Raw genomic sequence first — 20,089 nt, 5'->3', positions numbered from 1 at the left:
AAGGAGTGTTGATAACTTTCGTTTGGGATTCGAACCATGTACCAGTACTACCTATGCGAACAAGCAATTTCCCATGTCCTTATAGTCAGGGGACTGCAACTTTCATGTTTAGGTTTTCAGCCGTTTTAATGCTAATGGCATACTTTTTTATATTTGACATATTATAGTAATTATTTGAAATATTATAGTAATTACTTGAAATATTATAGTAGACACCAAATTAAAAAAGAAAAGGTGAAAAAAAGCATGCTACCAAACAACTTAAGAAGCTGTTGTAGTCTTTGGCAGGGGCGTATCTCCAGCATTTTTATTGGGGGCGGCAAGAGGGGTCCATATCCGGATAGTCAAGGAGTATGGGATATATAATGTTTTTCCCTCCACATCATTAGGGGGCAACTGACAGCTTGCAAAAAAAGTGCAATTGGAAAAAAATCAGTTTTCTTGTAATTTACTTAGCCTATCGATCCTGCCATCTACTACAAGATATCAAATACATAAAAATTTATCAGTTAAATTATATCAGTCCCATGCCATTTCTAATGGACTTCGTTTATGGTATTGCGAAATCTGAACATTTCAGAGGACATGTACAATACAACACGCCTGGTTGTTACACAATAACCTAAGATCGTTTGCGTGTTCTCAATGGGAGGAGGAGCAGGGCAGTGTATGTGCAAATCCCCCTTTGATTCTCCTGATCTACGTTGCCATGGTACCTCACTTTGAGAACAGCTTATCAAAAAGTTTTTGGCAGCTAGCTCAGAAAGGAAAAAATGGCAGAAACGGCCTCTAAATTTGAGGGCACTGTTGTACTACAGAGGCGTAATTTCGCCAAAATTTCGGGGGAGGGGCAAAGTTGGACCCAATTTTTCCACATCAAGTGAGAATGACAGCGGAGACTGGAAAGTAAGCGATAAAGTTCCATAAAGACAAAGGTATACTATAAAAACTCGTCTGTTTCTGAGGATTCTTCAGTTATATAGGCCTATATTAGTTTTGACAAGACTTCCAAAGAGGCAAAATTTCAGCTGGGGGACAAACTGGAGTCTTGGGGGGCAAGCTTGGATCTGGGGGAAGTTACACCCCAGTTGTACTAGACCTGTTTTTGACTTATAAATCCGATAAAATCTTACATCTTTTGACAGAAGACGATTTTTCAAGAGAATACTGAGACTTTGGTCTTACTTATCATCAGAATTTCAACTGGGGGAGGGGCAACTGTCCCCTCTCGATTTTGAAAAGTATCTTTTTCGGAATTCTCATTGAAAAAGTCGAAAAATAGAAGTCCCCCTTGAGATTTTGGAATTTTTTTGTATTATTAAAAAAAACTGAAAAAACGTAATTGCCCATACCCCCTGTATTTTTTTTTACATGGCACCTCTCTTTCCTAGGCCTTTTTTTTTCAATAAAGAAAATTTATTATGATTTGATCGCTGTCTAAGGACTTTGATGAGTCCTCTGCTCAATGTCCTGTTGGGCAGAAACAGCTGAAGCTGATCACTTTTTACTGAGATCGGTGAGCTTTGAGATCTTAGCAGCAGAAAGACAGGCCTACTGGTAAGCGATCTTATATGTGAAAACTTTTTTTGGAGGGCAAATAGGCTATAAAAAAAAAACTGCCGAAACTACCTGAATTAAATACAAAATAATTCTTAAAAAAACAAAATATGTGACAATCTATTCATACTTCGATGCTTCGAAATTAATACACAATACCAACGTTTTTGATAACATAACTGTTCAAAATTAAAACACTCCCTATATACCCACCTTTTTTTCTTTCTTTTTTCCGAACATAGTAGGCCTGTTTGGTATCATTGGTTAAAACTTGGTTTTCACAAGGAGTGAGGTTTGATTTCGGATTTTCAGATGTTTTATTAATAGCCTACACTCAATTCAGATAACCAAAACAATACGGTATCATAAATTTAAGGTGTGCACATTCAGAAACTTCGACGAGGTATAAAATAATTTTTCAGGAAGGAAAAAAGTAAATTCCCAAACATTTAAGCGAGTTTTTACTTCCCCAATATTTTGCGAAGAGATATTTTGAAGATAATATTTTGCTCTGACTTTCACTACAGAAGCACCCCATACGACAGTTTAAAGCTGAACAAACCATTAAAATTGGAAACGAAGGACGATATGAAACGCCCCTTATACCTTTCGTTCTTGATATTACCTAGGCCATAGCCAAGGGGGTTGTTACTGGGTTTGAACCCCCTCCCCCTGAAATTGTGTCCGATTCGTAAAAACATAACAAAAATCTATATATTTTTTTGTGATGGATGATTTAAAGTTTCTTTTGTACCCCCCCCCCGGTCGAAAATCCCAGATACGCTCTTGGGTATTACACTCCGTTTTATGGTATATTCGGTTTTAGAGGAGGTAAAAAAGGCTCTCACCTCATTTCGACGGATCCAAGCAGGAGAAGATTCTTCGTTGACAGCAGTTACAGAAGCTCCACTGTCACTTCCTGAGGATTGCACACTAGTTTGACTCCCTCTTTCAGTTATCCTTTGACGACTAAATGAGCACTCCTCCTCTAACCCAACTTGCCTCACTTTTTGAATAGGGGTATGGTCGTTACTTATAGAAGTCGTCCTCTTAGGAACCTCAGGAGGAGGTTTTTTACCACTAGATACTCTCCCACTGCTACTCACACTACGAGTATAATTTCTCACTACACCACTGTCATCAACATAAACATGATTTGAAGGACTAAAAAACCGAGTATCTTCAAAACTTCGGTTAGCAGGCGACGAAGTGGGAGTCATATAATTCGACTCGTTGACATGTCCTGTTTGAAAACCTCGCGAGTAACTATATTGATGATAATATGTATTAGTACCATTCACTGTTTCTGTAACTGTTTCAGTCCTATGGTGGGCTGACGACGTGTTTACCCTTGGAATAAAATTTCTTTCTTCTATTCCAGTTCCAGGCCCTAAACCTGGAGGTGCCATTACCACAACACCATATTGTCTACGATCTCGGAGCGAAACAACTCTACTCGGTCGAGGTGGCCGACCAGTGCTCGGTGTATCAGTAATTTCCTTATATAAGGCATTAAAATTTTCTCTAGCTGAGCATTCTTCTGGGTACCGGGGTCGATCTGGGTTTAACTGATCCCAAGCTTCTACTTGGAATCGGCGGCTCAGGCGACGATCTGCCTTAGCCATTGCTGTAATGGATGCAAATTTGCGGCGCAACATATATTGACGGTATGCTCTTTGTATTGTAGTGGCAGCTTTTCTGGCCCGAACAGGGCCACCATATTTACGCTCCAATAACTCAATTTGCTTGTCCATCAAATCTTGCGACAATTCATACCTGAAAAATCAATCAGTTTTATTAATAATTAAGCGTAATGCTAAAAACTCGTAGCCAGGGGAAAACTAGACTTTTAAAAGACCCACTTTTTCCGTCCTTAGAAAAAAAGAGTTGGCAATCGTATCAATCAGTGAAAGATCTACTTTCGAATTGTACCTCTCTGAGGAATTACATTTGGCGTCCGTCTAAAAGTAAAAAAGGAAAACTTAAAAAACAAACATCCAAAAATTTTTCCAAATTAAAAACTGCCAGCAAAAACTACTTTTTAAAATAAAGCAATACGTTACAACATTTCCAAGATAATCAGCAATTCAATTATACAGCTCTCCTTGCAACTATATTTGCCATCAATTAACTTGAGCTGGCCTTTGTTTACTTCCTTTTCTGTAGGTGGCGTTTCTTTGGGGTCGGGGGGGGGGGGCAGGGTTGGTATTTGCACTCCTATATTTCGGAAAATACATTCTTGGCTATTTTCTTTAAGATTGTCTTTTATATATTTTCATTGGAAAGAATTGAAAAAAAGTTACCCCCCCTTAGATCTTGGAAAATACATTTTGCATCCCCCCCTCCTCACTTCCATGAACTGACGCCACTGTTTTCTGCTACTATCATTACAAATCGATGTAATAACCAGAGTTACAATATTATTAATATGATCGGACCGTATTCAGAACGTTTTTTGGGGAAACAGGGGCCACCAAAGAAATTTTTGGCCGAAGGGAGGAGGGGGGACAAATAACTGAAGACAAACAGGTTTACCTCTCATGGACTTTGTCAAACAATTTCAAGTAAGGGTGTTTTACCTGTATTTTTAACACCAATTTAGGAAGCGAGGATTTTTACTTTGGGGGGGGGGAGAATTCATATTTGGTAATTCTCCTGGAGACGGCCCTGATTTTATATATATATATATATATATATATATATATATATATATATATATATATATATATATATATATATAACATAAATTACCCCCCCTTACATCTTGGAAAATGCATTTTGCACCACCACCACCACCACCATCATTCCATAAGCTGACACCACTGTTTTCAGCTAAAATCATAACAAATCGATGTAATAACCAGAGTTACAACATTATTAGTATAATCAAACCGTATCCAGAATGTTTTGGGGAGATACAGGGGCCACTAAAGAAATTTTTGGTCAAAGGGAAGAAGGGGGGGCAAATGACTGAAGACAAACAGGTTTACCTCTCATGGACTTCGTCAAACAATTTCAAGTAAGGGTTTTTACCTGTATTTTTAACACGAATTTAGAAGCGAGGATTTTTTCTTTGGGGGGGGATCCATATTTGGTAATTCTCCTGGAGACAGTCCTGATTATATATACGCCTAAAAAACATAAATTACCCCCCGACTCCATAGATCTTGGAAAATATATATTTGGACACCCCCCCCCTCATTTCCATGAACTGACGCCACTGTTTTCTGCTACTATCATTACAAACCAAAATAATAACCAGAGTTACAACATTATTAATATAATCAGACCGTGTCTAGAATGTTTTGGGGGAAAACAGGAGCCACTAAAGAAATTTTTGGCCAAAGGGAAGGGGACAAATAACTGAAGACAAACAGGTTTACCTCTCATGGACTTCGTCAAACAATCTCAAATGGGTTTTTTACCTGCATTTTTAACACCAATTCAGGAAGCGAGGATTTTTTCTTTGGGGGGGGGGGGAATTCGTATTTGGCAATTCTCCTCGAGACGGCCCTGATTATAATTTGATTTAGATTTAATGAATCAGCAATACATACATTATTATGAAAAAACGACCAAAAGGTTAAAAATCCGACAAAGCTAGTATTTAATTTTAGGTAACACATAATATACTAAGTCAGTCTATAATTTTACCTGCTCAAGAAACGAAAAGATTCAAGATTGAATTTACTGATAATATTCAAATATGGTATCGTCTGTAAAATTTTGACATTTAAGTCACACCTTCTAAGGAACGATTTGAATATCTTGTCTTATCTATATTGGAGATAAAAATATTGTAATAGCATATATTTAAGAAACATTTTTTTCAAAGCTTATGAACAAATGACAAAAAAACACATTTGCAACACTGACCCTGAACGTTAAAGTAGCTTATCCACCGCTGTTTCACTCGAGCCCTAGCATTTGTGTATTATATCTAAGATAGACTTTTTGATGGTTTCTATATCTTTCAAACTAACTTATGAATAGTTAAAACAGGATACCCTATAAATGCCAACGTCATTTTCTGTGGGGAATTCAGTTGCCAAGGATTAATGAATTAACTTCAAGTCGCCTTGGCCCCAGAATAGAAACATATCAAGAACGGTAAGCCCCTGGGTCCAGAGTAGAAACATATCAAGAACAGGGAGCTTATAGGCTCCAGAGTAGAGAAATACCAAAAATAGGGAGCCCCTAGGCTCAAGAGCAGGGACATATCTAGAACAGATACCCCTGGCCTCAGAGTAGAAACATCAAGAACCTTTTGGACCCTTTTGGCTCCAGAGTAGAGACACATCAAGAACAGGAAACCCCTTTGCTTCAGAGAAGGATTATCAAAAACAGAGCCTTTTGGCTCCAAAGTACATACATATCAAGAACAGGGAGCCTCTAGGCTCAAAAGTACAGACATATCACGAATAGATACCCCCTTGGCTTTAGAGTAGAAACATCAAGAACAGGGAGCCTTTTGGCTACAGAGTAGACACATCAAAAACACGGAGCGTCTTCGCTTCAGAGTAGAAACATCAAGAACAGGGAGTCTTTTGGCTCCAGAGTACAAATAAATCTAGAACAGGGAACCCCTAGGCTAAAGAGTAGAGAAATACCAAAAAACGGAAGCCCCTAGGATTAATAAAAGAGACATATCAAGAACAGATTCCCCTTGGTTTCAGAATAGAAACATCAAGAACAGGGAGCCTTTTGGCTTTAGAGTAGAGACACATCAAGAACAGGGAGTCCCTTGGCTCCAGAATATACGCTTCACGAACGGGGAGTCATTGGTCTATGACCAATGATGCCTTTGAAAATGGCCCATGCAACGCTTCAGAAACGGTAATCATTTGCGGTCACTTAGGCCTAATAAATGATAAAACACTATATTATCTTCTTCTTAAAATCGTGAGATATTTCAGCCAATGGATACGACCCTTTCACCTCTTATGCTGAAATACTCACCAGATGAATTTACTTCAGTTGGTTGGAGATATACTTGAATTATTGGTAAAAACAAAGTACTAGACATTATTTCTCTTTGAGATAGTGGAAATCAAACCTTATTGTTTGAATTGGTTAGTTGGAAACGTAAAAAATCACGCGTAGGCTATCTTTAAAAATTTAGCAAAATTGGGGAATTCAATTTTTACTGAAAAAAGACCACCATATGGAATTTCGCAAATTTTTGGTAGGAGCAGCGGATGGAAATGAGCAAAAAAAAATTAATAAAAATACATTGTACAGATTAGCTTTATAAAGAACATGGCTTTCCTTTGGAGTTATAGTTGTCTTTGGAAATCAACAAATTGTTATTGTCTGAATTTTAACGGACGAAATTAGTTTTTCTAACTTATTTTACGCTCCAACGTGACAACACTGATCAGAATGTGATACTGCCCTAATGGCTTCATATTTCTGAGACAATCGAGGAAAAATCGTGGTTCTCAGATATGAATAAACTTTGATGGGTTCAGGAGACAAAAAAAGTATTTTAGATTTTTGGTGCTTCCAGAATCTTGACCATTAATACATAAAACTGATTACGAAACTTTAAGGGGGTAGGTACTGAGCTAGGATGCCATTAAATCTTATGGAAAGTGTCAATATCACACATGTTTCAGGCTCCTTGTTTGATTTTGACAACAACAAAATTCTTTATAAGGTTACAGAAAACCCTTCTGTAGAGGTTTCAAGCCCTTAGTTAGAAAAATATAGATGTTTGCATTTTTTTTCCAGAAGAAAGATCACGGATGTGTATCTATTGGTTTTAGTCGATTAAATTGATAGCAAAAAATGAGAGTAAAAGTTGTATAAAAAAGAGGAGTTGTATCCCTGTAGTTCTATTTTAATAAACAAAAATACTTTAATTTTACAATTTGTGTATAACACATATTTTTGATTTTCCACTAGCTTATGACATAGAAAAATAACTAAAAAACTGGTCAGAAACTCAAATTTTGCTATTAACTTTTTTTATTTGATCTTGGTTAAACCCACCATAAAAGTTTGTAGGTCCCTGATTCAGAGCACTGGTACTATGATATTTCAAGAAAGTGTATGAACTATTTAAGATCTTTTGCAGCTAAATTGGATTTCATTGTGTATAATAAAAGTTGCAATTCCTGAATCAGCATTGCACCATAAATTTTTCTCACTAGACAGTTTTATTGTTTTTTTTTGTTTTTTTTTACTAAACACGTTTTTAAAATTCCAGTAACTATGGGCTGCGGTTCGCTCAGCTACTGTTACAGCCATGATCGTGACGATCAACGGAAACAATGAAATACATATAAACTAATTGATTGAATCAACATACAATGAGCAACTCCGAGGTCATATTTTATTCCTAGTTGCCTCGTAGTAAAACTTCATGTTTACAAACATTTCAACGTTTCAGGAGTAAACCACCAATTTCAGCATCTTCTCCGTTGAATACGAACATGAATACTATGCAAGGACATCCATAGAGGAGCATAGAGGGCAGGCACGTACACGAAAATTTTTCCATGGGAGGGACAAATAATGACAAAATTGATGATTTGAATAAGAAGTTCCATCAAATTCGGGAAAATTTTGCGGAGTTTAAGCATAAATGCCTTCTTCCCTCTGTTTGCGTGTGGTAGAGAAGATGGATTTCGCCCCCTCTCATCCCCTCATATTGAGATAAAATTTCCTAGTAAAATATGTTAAATATATCTCTAAGATAGTCCACTCAGTAGACACATGCGCAGGGAGTGGCTAGGACCTCGGTCTCCTTGCCTGACTTATTCAACCCATCTTTTCTTATTGGCTCCCTGAAAAAGAATTTCAGTGTACGTGCCCGTCAAACAGGATACACTTAGAGCAGAATAATAGAAACCCACAATCAGGAGAGAACAAAAAACTACACAAGCAATTCGAAGAATTCCTATTTGGATTCCTATTTCAGAGAATCGCGGCTAGAAATCGAATGACATGAAATTAAGACAAAAGATTCCCAGGATTCCAAAATTCTTTTACTCTCGGATTCATCCAAACAAAAGTAGTCCGACAGCATGAGATTTTGCATCGAAAATTCTTTCAAATCATCTGCCAACAAAAACATGTTCTATCCATCAATTTTTTAGAACAAACGAGCATCATCTGCAAGAACTAATTGGTAAATTAATCAAAATTAATTAATTATAGAATACGGTGTTGAATTTTACAGTCTCTACCGGCGGTGCTGGTTTTCGTTCTTTGGCCCTTCAGCCAGGAAGTGCAATGAAGTGTTGGGGGCTAACCAAGCAATGCTTGGCATTACTCTTCCTGTTTAGGTTCCCCAGATTCCTCCAGGTACCCATTTAGAGCTGGGTCGACTCTGTCTGAGCTTACAGAGTCACGCCACTGACCCCCGTCCCACACCAAATAATTGGGCACACTAGGATTCAAACCCTCACCCTCTCGGACAAAGAGTCCTAAATACAGTGCACCAATAATTTAGTAATAGCATAATAGATTATGCCAAGCCAAAGATGCCCCCTTGGGTGATTTATGGCAGATATTCCCCCTTGTTTATTTTTTGCGCGGAGGGGGGAGGGGGTATTAAAGGCACAGACACATGCGTAGAATTTTTTGGGCATGAGAGGGAGAATTGAAACTATAAATTATCTAAAATATAAAACTATGGAAATATTTTTGAAATCATGAGACTTGGGGGGGGGGGGGTAAGCTCGGACTAAAAATATTTCACGTTGTCATACGTAACTGAAAAGCATACTGTCCCTAAGAACAGTGATAGTTCAGTCAACCCTAGTCCCATAGGTCCCATAGGGCCACGCTCCTCTCATGTAATTTAATTACTAAAATACAGATTGGAAAAAAAAGTAGAATGTTCTTTTGAACATCATAAAAACAGGGCATGACTACAGCCTTGGTCGCCCCAAGAAAATTCTTGGTCACTGGCACTGCATAACGAATAAATTGAATTGTATCCCTAATCCAGTATAGGGTAATCTAGAAACGATAGTTTTAAGAGACGCGGTTGTTAGGGGAAGAATTTTTAGCCTCCTGTACCTAAAAATAGGGGTCCTCAAATCTTTTGTTTTTCTTTCCTCCATTAATTTTGTCCTTTTAGTTCCCATGTTTTAGCTTCTCTTAAATCCCCCCACCCCCGAAACACGTTCCTTTGCGATTGCCCGTATCTAATGCAGTTGGCGTAGCATAATCATTTGAATATTAGAACGGTATTTGATACACTTTATTTACTATTATATCATAAGTAAATATTTTTATTATATTTACCATAGACTAGACCATGAGGAATAAAACTCTTGATTGAATTTGCCTAAAATTCACAAGACGGCGATGCTCTTGGAATTTTTTTCGGCTATTTGTTATTTCTCTCGGCTATTGGAAGTTTGTTTTTCGCAAACTCCAAATATGAGGGTCATTTTTGAAGATCCTATTAACAAATAACAAATTTAGTCCACATTATCAAAAGGGCGGGGGTCGCTTTGGGGAAAATTTTCTTAGGGGATATCTTCACTTCTCCCACCTTTGAGTGAATAAGGATATGAATGTACTTTTCTATGCAAATCAAAGTATTTTCACAACAAGGGGAACTGTAACACCTTCAGCACCATATTACAATAAACAATAATAATAATAATAATAATAAATAGTTCCCCCTGGACCAATTGTGCCGAATTGGCATCCGTATATTTAGTGGGAATTTATTTTATCGAGGGGTCCCCTTACCCGTCGACCCTGCAGCAGCTGGGATTAAGCCCTAGCCATGCATCACCAAACACAGCGCTACCTTAGATTACCGATACTAAATTCTCCCTAAAAAAGGAAGTTCAAAGTTTCCCCTTCTTGATCCATATCGATCTGAAGGATCTTTTGCAACTTTTACGAGTAAAAATATTATTTCACAAAAACTGTTGGTTTTGTTTAGACATCAGCATTGCCGCTGAAACCGAAAACCTTGTAGAATTGCCAGATATAATCGTTTTTTTTTTTTTTTTTACTCCAAAATACACCCATGGCATTTCAAATTTGATCCCAAAGTTTCTAGTATCAGGAAATAAACACGAAAAGGAAATGTAAACACGAAGACGAACCCTGAATTAGTTCCAGGCATAAAGCTGAAATAAATCCGACACACCCTAATAATAAATATTAGTTCTAAGTATCAACTTTCAAATTGTTATATTAGAATTTTATCCGGAATGTTATGACTTAATTACGGAGATCATTAAGGCGAATAAGTCTGTTTAATTGGTGAAAATACTATTAAGAAATTGTTATTAAAATCTTGTATCCCGGCATTTATGGATTTTTCTAGAGGGGAATAGAAATTCCTTGAGTTAATCCCCAATTTTAGGGAAATATCCTATCTTTGGAGCCCTATACAATTAATTCAAGATCACCAAAAGATAAAAAACAAACCTTGAAAACAAAGGTAAAGTAACAGGGCGTCTTATGCAGGTACTGTCGACACTTTTTCTTATTCGAAATATTAAAAATTGACATTACAATATATACAATACATTAAAAGATACATATAAAAAGGCATTTTTGAAAATCTACAGGGAGCATTTTTGTTTTTATCTATTTGTTTTAGGCCTAATTGCAAATTCTAAAAAAGTTATTTTTGAAAAGTTGGTGAGATAAATCGCCCATTGGTGGATGGTGGCACTGGTTTGTTGCAAGGATTTTTATTTTTCGTAGGGGGGGAGGGGTATTATCAACAAGATTGCATGTTTCTATGCTTTAAAGAACGTTATTTTTCGGAAAACATTTTTAAGTTAACGCTTGCACGTTTTAATTTAAACGTTTACTTAGCGTTTATACCTTTAACGCTTAAACATTTTAACTTAAACGCTTTAACTTAATGTATTTTTTAGAAAACATTTTTAACTTAACGCTTTAACGTTTGAATTTAAACTTTAAATTAACGTTTATACATTTAACACTTTAACATTTTAACTTAAACGCTTTAACTTAATGTATTTTTTGGAAAACATTTTTAAGTTAACGCTTTAACGTTTTAATTTAAACGTAAACTTGACGTTTAACGCTTAAACGTTTTAACTTAATGTATTTTTCGGAAAACGTTTTTAAGTTAACGCTTTAACGTTTCAATTTAAACGTTAACTTAACGTTTGAACGTTTTAACTTAAACGCTTTAACTTAATGTAGTTTTTGGAAAACGCGAGAAATGTAGCTGAAGTTGCTGAGTTTGGGCTTGCTTACTGACAAAAATAGTATTTACTGCGACACGCGAAAAATGGTTTACTTGCTGAGATGTAAAACAAAAGGGCAAAGTTTAAAAGTAAACCAAAAAGGGCAAAGTTTGAAAGTAAAACAAAAAGTGCAAAGTTTGAAAGTAGAATAAAAAGGGTCAAAGGAAAAAATAAACCTTCGCAATTAATGCTTGCACCTAATCTTTGAATCAAATGGCTCTCTGAACTAGATTAGAAGTCACCCATGAAAAAAGAGTCCCAGTCAGCAAAACATGTAAAAAAAATCCGACAGAAGATGGCGCCAATATTAATGCGTCACTTATCTTCAACCAATTACACTAATGAAACCGCTAGACGGTCCAAAACAAACCAGACACAAAAAGAAAAGCAGAAGGTACGAGATAAAAATAATCAACTCAACTTAACTTTATTAATATCAAATAATCAATACATGCATCTCTTTTAACACCCCCACAAAAGGCTCCATGGCCTGTGAACGTAGGGGAAAACAGGAAAATAAAAAAAAGCAGCAAATATAAGCATTAGACGAATCGCAATATTCAATATCTTAAGTTTCCTATTTTCCGACTAAAGGGCAGTGGGGGGGGGTATGTCTAAGATATGTCCCCACATTATCGAAATTTATTGAATCGTACATAATTGCCACTATTTGTGAAGAGGGGGTCACTAAGCTTTTGTGTACATCAAGAAGCACAGGGGAAGCAGGTTTAGATGTGCAGAGGTGGGGTATTGAGGGGAGCAACCTGATTGGCAGATTTTCGTCCCCACCCCTGCTTTGAATTGTCATCAAACTATAATGGTATCAATTTTGCATAGGGTCTAAAGATTGGTTATAGAATATTCCCACCCAAACGGTGCATTCTTTTCAAAAACTCACAATTTTGATAACATATTGGGGGGAGGGCAACCTGATTGGCAGACTCTCGTATCCACCCCCTTCTTTGAATTGTCATCAAACTATAATGGTATCAATTTTGCATAGGGTCTAAAGGTATGTAATAGAATATACCCACCCAAACAGAGCATCTTTTCAAAAACTCGCAATTTGCATAAAATATTGGGGGGGCGCAACCTGATTGGCAGATTCTATCTTAGATACAACAAGGAGGGATTCTGCCCAGTCCAAATCCCTTCCCCAATCAATAGAGTTAATTTAATGACCTCGTCTTGACATGATTAGGTCTAATCGGTCATTTAGCATCATCCTGTCCTCTACTCCCTAATATAAATCTTATTTACGTTCTTTAGTCCTATTGGTCGTCTCCAGTATACTTATTTCATTAAGTAAATAACAAAAAAACAACAACAATGGTTTTATCGTATTAATGTTTTCATACCCATACACAGCATAACAGCCACCCCCCCCCCCAAAAAAAATGATATATTTAAATACGTTACCCTATAATTTTTTAAATATTAGTTTTTACTTGTTATAAATCTATCGAAGTTAATTTTTATAGGTTATTGTTCATTCTTCTGGTGTTGATTATAATAGTAATAATAATAATCAACAAAGAAAAAAGCGACCTACAAACAAGTCAATTTCATTTTTCTTCTCCTAAAAAGCAAAGTGAATTGTTTCAAAAAGTTTAAGCTTAAATTATGCATGCCTGCATAAACGAGGAGGAATAGTGAGGTATCACCTTCCTTGGATATTAGTTCAAAGACTCAACTCCCTTTTTCCAGAAAAAAATAATCGCCCTTCAGCAGTACCTAGCCCCTCCTCTTTAACAAGGTAGAAGCTCTAGCGTTAGCAGCTTGGCAATAAATAAGTTTTACGAAGAATTACAATAAAATGTGTGTGAACTGAACTAAAAATAAAGTACACATAATTTTATTATTTATCTTCTTTTTATTTTTACTTTGTTTGCTGATTGGTGTATTAGAAATGTTTTAAATGATTTAATCACTGTTAACCAAGTGTTTGATAAATAAATATAAGCCTCTGAATGAAACGAAATAAACGATTCCAAATTTATTCTTTAATTACAACTTGCGATTAGTAATGACATTGAAATGGGTTTTCCAAATGGTATTTCACGACTTTGGCTTTATCTCAAAAAGTAAAAATAAACAGAAAAAATCTTACGAAGTCTGGCTTCGAGTCCTTTTAACACCTTCATCTGTTTTCCGAATTGTCTGTTTTTTACCTCCACTGTTTTGTCCATGGTAGTGCGGCGTAGAACCTCCTGAGCGAGGGTGGCGGGTAGGTGTTCTCGGAGAGGTGGTTAGAGTAAGACCCTCGTTGACATATCCACGCTTGTAATCTGGCGGTCTACTTGAACTCCCCATATGCCGTTCAGATTTTTGAGGGGTACTGTAATAAAACGAATGATATTATATAAACATGTAGAATGTGTATAACGTAGCTGTTATACTTAACTGAAATTTTCACACTTCTGAGGTAATTGTCATAAATCATTTTTTAAGCTGTTCTCAAAGGGAAGATCAGTACCTTAATGTGGATCAAGAGGGTCGGAGCGTGACTAAAACACACATTATAGTCTTATTTTGTAAACTGCATTGACTAACTGAATTATTATTAACTGGCAAATGTAAACACTAAGAGAAAAGCAATTTAGGATATTTTAACTTTAGGCTACTACAAATTATTGTATTAGAGATACAGTTTATCTTTTTTTTTTTTTTTTTTTTACAGATTTTAATAATTTAAGTCGCATTATACACCTTGAACATTCTGACACAAAATTCAATAGCTCTCCTAACCAAACGCAATTCAATTTTAACTTTTGAATATTTAAATACATTGCAAATCACATAAATTTTTAAATATATAATTTATATAATTCCTGATACCAAACACGTGCACAGAATTTTTTTCAGGGGTGGGGGACATTAATAAAACAAGAAACAATTTATTCCATAATTTAACCAAGATTGCCCAGAAATTCGGGGAAACTTCAGATTTTTTGGAAGGGCGCACCTAAAGTCCCCTTACCTTCCCTATCTGATCTGATAAGGATTTAATTATCTCAATGTTGCTTTTCATTTTGAAGACACCTAATGCATGGGGGGCAATAGATTTGAGTACTTTTTTTCGTTTTATATATAGGCGTTATCCAATACACGTGATAAAATGTTCCTTTCATAAAAAACAACAACAACACAAACGGAAGTATTAGGATGAGATAATACCCATTGACATATATCAAATAACAATATACATTGGAAAAGTATTCAACTGGAAACATTTAACAATAAAATTGCACTTTTAGGAGAAACTGAACAATTTATGGAATTCGAATCCCCGTTTTCGGAAACATAGGGGAAGAGGATGAATTTAATTCTAGAGGGGGAGGGGAATATCAAATATCAATTGAAGCGTGTGACATCTGTTTTGTTACACCAGTTTTTCGTCTATTTATATGATGAATATCTTCTGATCTCCTCTAAACCCTGGGCTGCTTTATTCTTTTGGCCTTTGTCGATGACCATTTTTGGTGAATAGAAGATTGAAAAGAAAATAGACGACAAAAAATAAAAAGTAGAAGGAAAAGAGAAGATGATACTCTGACAAAAGAAAATAGGCTACAAAGACGATAAAGACGACAAAAAAAGAAAAGGAGATGGAAAAGAGAAGATAATGCTCCGTCAAACGGCATACCAACTACCTTCTGGAGGATTTATTTGAGGATAATTTTATTAGTAGGGTTAGGTATGTACAAGATCGTATCCAGGGTGGGAAGGGCTTTGGATGTTTGAAACCCTTCTCGAAATGCTTGTCTGACTCGTAAAAAACGATACATTTTTTCGATACGTTTTTAAAGGTTTTTGTAGCCCCCCCCCCAAAAAAAAAAAATTCTTTTGCAATCCTCTCCCTCCAAAAAAAATTCTGGATTCCCTGGGTACGTACACATAAATTTTTCTAGGTGGAGGGGGGAGGGAATTATAAGAAAACTATTTTCTATAATTGGAATAAGAAATGCCCACCGATTCGGTAAAATCTAGGTTTTATGGAGCCCAGGCCCCAATCCCACCTACGTACGTCTCTGACTAGAGATCAGAAAAAAATGCACCAAACATCGTTTTTTAGGAGCAATGTGGCTTCAGGCGGGGGGGGCTCTTCAGATTATACTTAAATCATTTGAGTGTGCTGGTTGTGAGTACTGGGCCCGTGCTCAGCATAATTGCTGCGAAGATTCCTACTAATACACCCGGCTTGGGTAAAATTAGGTTTATAATGGACAGGCCTTGGACTTGGTCTGGAATCAAGTTTATAATAGATGAGTTAAGAGTAACATATTAAGGTATCAGAAACTTTAGAGGCCAAAAACAGAAACTTCAAATGCGATAGGATAGAGAAGTGCTCTCCAGTCTGTCGGGCTTAGCATCACGTTGAGTTTACAGAAATAGCACTAAATCCCCAAATTTCCTTATTTTGGGATATGTTTGTCATTTTGTTTTCTACCTGTGCGTGCAAATTTCACGATATTTTGATTGCCCGTCTAAAAAAAAGCCAGAATTTTTCATATTTGCCTTCCTAGTAAAATTTGCGGCGGGCACCAAGCCCGTTGGCATGAATTTATTTAGGGGAAGCTAAGGTCACCTCTGTATATATAGCTGGTTGGCGACTATACACAAAGCAGTCAATTTCTATATCAATTTCAAAATATGTTTTGTAATAATACATTTCATAGATAAAATTAATTTCTAATAATTAAATAAATAAAAAGAAAATAAGTTTCTAATAAAATAAAATAGACAGCCGATTCCAGAATACAATTTCAACTTTGAAGTAGTACAGTCTTGTAGTTGTTCAAGTTTTTCTGCTTAAAAAAACATCTTTTCAATCGAGGAAGTCAACAAGTACAGCAAAGTAATAGAGCTTATTCACAAAAGGCAATACTCAAAATTATATATTAAAGTTCAACCACCTACCAACAGAGCCATCTACCATCTACAGAGAAATCTACCAACAGAGCCATTTTTAACAAGATTGCTTAATGTTGTAGGTTAAAGTACGAAACTCTTGTTTGAGAGAAAATCCAATTTTTACTACAAGGCACTACCGATTACGCGGGCTTTGAACCCTGAGCCCCCTCTCCACGCAAACACTTACACAAAAACAAGAAAGCAAATTTGCCGACTAGGTCACAATGTGACAAAATATATCGGATTAAAAACCACGTGTTTTTATTGTATTAATTTCTAAGCAAAAAGACAGAACAGTGACTTTTCAAGAGTGCAGGCTTGAAAAATTGCGTGAAAACAGGTCTACTTGTCATAGGCCCTCAAAAAAAGTTCACTTCCTAGAGTATAGGCCATTGGTACGATGGTTCTAAGGAGATGGGCCAAATTCTAAGCTAAGCCTTTTCTTTTTTCCTTTTTTTTGCTTTTTTTTTTTTTTTTTTTTTTTTTTTTTTTTTTTTTATTCACTCATCTACTTTTAGAGTCCTTCAAGCCTTTTTAGTAAAGAAGAAACTCAAAACTCAAAACTAGAAACTCAAAATTCTTGGTCCCCAATTTGAACTCAGCCTGCACACATAATTTTCTTTAGTCTTTGAATATGAAACGCTATAAAATTCGGAAAATTTTAGCATTTAGGAGAATGGGCTAGCCCCGAGACCCCCCCCCTTTGTTTACAGCATTCATGAAAGAATCACTTTCATACCACAACTATTTCCAGATTAACAAGAAGGATTGTTTTATACTATATGGAAATGATGTATTACCAGTAGTGAATAAATCCAGAAATATATATAATCATAGCAATTTTTACACTTATATTCTAAGCCCAACACAAGCGAACTGTCATCCAAAATGGAAAAACAACCTGATGCCCCGTGCCACACTACCCTTGGGTAAAGACAGCTGCCACGCGAATTATATCCACCAGATGTCATGTTAATATTCATAATCTCTCACCTTAACGGCAAAAAGATATTGTCTGCAAAAAGTAGTTATGGTATTTCTTCAACGGTAAGTTAACAATAGAGGGACATGGGATATTTCACGTTCAGTAAAGCGAGAAATGGAAGAAAATGATGATTTGGGATGAACATACTCAATAGAAACTTAGAAAAAAAGAAGAATGTAATGGAATGAATTTGTAAAGAAAAAAGGGTTTTTTAGGGACTTGTATTGACAGGCTCACCGATTTGTTTTGTTGGAGAAAATGTTGGATTTGCACCTTGACAAGGAAGATGGAAACTAAGGATTAGGCCTATAGAAGATAATCTATCAAAAGATTGCCTTGCGTAAGAAAAATGTCTTGAAATATAAAAAAAATTCTTATACAATTTCAGTTGAAAGCAAGAAGGATACACTTTTAACTAACTGCAGAATGCAGTTGAATGAGAATTGTAGAAGAGACTGTCACGCTTTCAAATATCCTAAAGGCTAAAGTGCCATTTCCACTTTACTGAAAACTATTTATACTTTGAATGGCGAACTTTTTTTTTACCATAGCATAAAAAAAATCCTAGTACTAGTCAAGTTTGTAAAAAAAAAAAAAAAAAAAAATCAGTTCTAGGAATAAACACATTTATGATTTTCAATTTATATTTGATTGAACTTTAACCGTCAAAAACTTAACGAAAAACTACTGCGTATAAAACCAGTGACACTAAACTGGCTGTTGCAACAACCTTCGCAACAGCGTTGACGAATCAACATTTTGGCCTTGTTTCTTCCCTATTGAGTAAACCCTGTAATTGTCAATTTCTTAAAAATCTGCTCGTTTTCACTGCTTCACCGAAATTCTCCACTAAATGTCCCTAATCACGAAATTCCACTGTCCCCAATCTCGTTTTTGTACTTAGTCCGGACTTGGCTCATTTTTGAAGCTATTCGGGACTTGGCTCGTTTTCACACCAGGTCAGTCCACGGCTTGGACTGGTACCTCTTATCTTGGATATTTAAATTTCTTGGTTGATTCGAGGGCCTCAAACTCCAAAAATCATGTACACCAGGTGGCACGTGCCAAGTGTGGCGGAATTGTTTGGCACACGTGGCTGTCCAAGATGTACACCAGGTGGCGAGAAGTCTGGGTCACCTCTCTGCCGATTCGAGTCTAAACCAGAAGCGACATGCCCACTTTTCTTTTAAATATACTCTATGTTAATATATTTTGCATAATTTGAGAACCCTCCAATAGAGCTGTGTGAGTTTTGCCTCCCTTGTAGGCATATTTTGTGTAGGCTACCTTTCGACTATTTTGAGGGAAGACTACATCAAAATTCCTATCGGATGGGATGGGGGGGGCATCGGAGTGCCAAGAAGCGGAAAGGCCCTGGAGGAGGTATGATTACTTTCAACCTTTCCAAAAAGCAAAAAAAAGTTTTGATCGAAAGGGTCTTCTCGTAGGTTCCAACAACATTCCTTTCCATACGAAGCTGCCGTAAAAAAAAAAGAAAAAAAAATTGGGAGACACATCGACTTTGCTAAATCAACGCTGATTCTGATTACAATCTGGTTTTTTAGGCATGTAAAAAGTAGCAATATCGGCGCATAGGCATGTACACCTTTATTTTTAGAACAGACAGGCTTATATATTCTGCTTTTAGCTTATCTCAAGACCTCCCCAATGTTTCCGAAATTGAGGAAATGACTATCTTGAAGATAATATTAAGATTGCTTGTTTCCAAGTGATGGTTACATGTTTTTCAACATATTTTCCCTGCTATTTTAATTTTAATTGGCTCCCCTCTGGGCTGCTAAAACCCGCTTTGGAGTGAAGGGTGCGGGGGGGGGGGGGATGATTGTCAACTTGAATTCAAGTCAAGGCTCTTTCAAAAGGACCAGCAAGTTTGCTTCTGGAAATTTATCCACAGCTTCTGAAGTAAGATCAGAATGCCAACGCTTACAATGTTCAATTATACTATCAAGAAGTCAAAACCTTTTCTAATACACTACAATTTAACACTTCGAAAGATAATCATAGGCGACTTCAATTATTTCTTAGTGTTGGTTCATGTCAACAATACAAAAACGACAAGGTCAAGCCGAGTGTTAGGCCAAAAAGTACTAAATGAAACACAAGCCCAGTCGTGTTAGGAGTTCTACCTCGGAATGAAGACCCCGTTAACACAGACGTTACGTTATAAAAATGATTTTTTTGTTTCGTTTTTTGACTAGGGATCACTTTTTCTTAGCTTAGACTGTTTTAATTTTTGTTTCAGATCTCGTCAACGACAGACGTGCAATTTGCATTTTATTTGTAAGAAGTCACTTTCAGAAGGTACTTCTACTAATATGGTTGGGGGTTTTAAAACTTTAAAGTACTGAGGATAGTCAAAATAAAAGCTGATTGTTGGGATTACTACAACCAAGGCTGTATCCAGGAG

At 36.3% G+C, this 20,089-nt stretch overlaps 1 protein-coding gene across 13 annotated transcripts in view; it reads right to left on the bottom strand.

Annotated features, from left to right (window-relative positions):
- The window catches only part of LOC136033249 (IQ motif and SEC7 domain-containing protein 1-like), a 359,466-nt gene that overhangs the window by 50,594 nt on the left and 288,783 nt on the right, over positions 1-20,089 (bottom strand). For all 13 annotated transcript variants that reach the window (XM_065713973.1, XM_065713984.1, XM_065713985.1 and 10 more), the window contains 2 exons: positions 13,873-14,100; positions 2,406-3,333 (listed from right to left, as the gene is read on the bottom strand). In XM_065713973.1, the coding sequence (XP_065570045.1) occupies positions 2,406-3,333; positions 13,873-14,100 (1,156 nt within the window). The remainder of the gene's footprint in view (positions 1-2,405; positions 3,334-13,872; positions 14,101-20,089) is intronic.

This window comes from Artemia franciscana, chromosome 11 (assembly GCF_032884065.1).
Source record: "Artemia franciscana chromosome 11, ASM3288406v1, whole genome shotgun sequence".
In the NCBI taxonomy this organism is placed as follows: domain Eukaryota; kingdom Metazoa; phylum Arthropoda; class Branchiopoda; order Anostraca; family Artemiidae; genus Artemia; species Artemia franciscana.
Note: the sequence above shows the minus strand (reverse complement) of the source record. Positions and strands in the feature narration are given on the sequence as shown.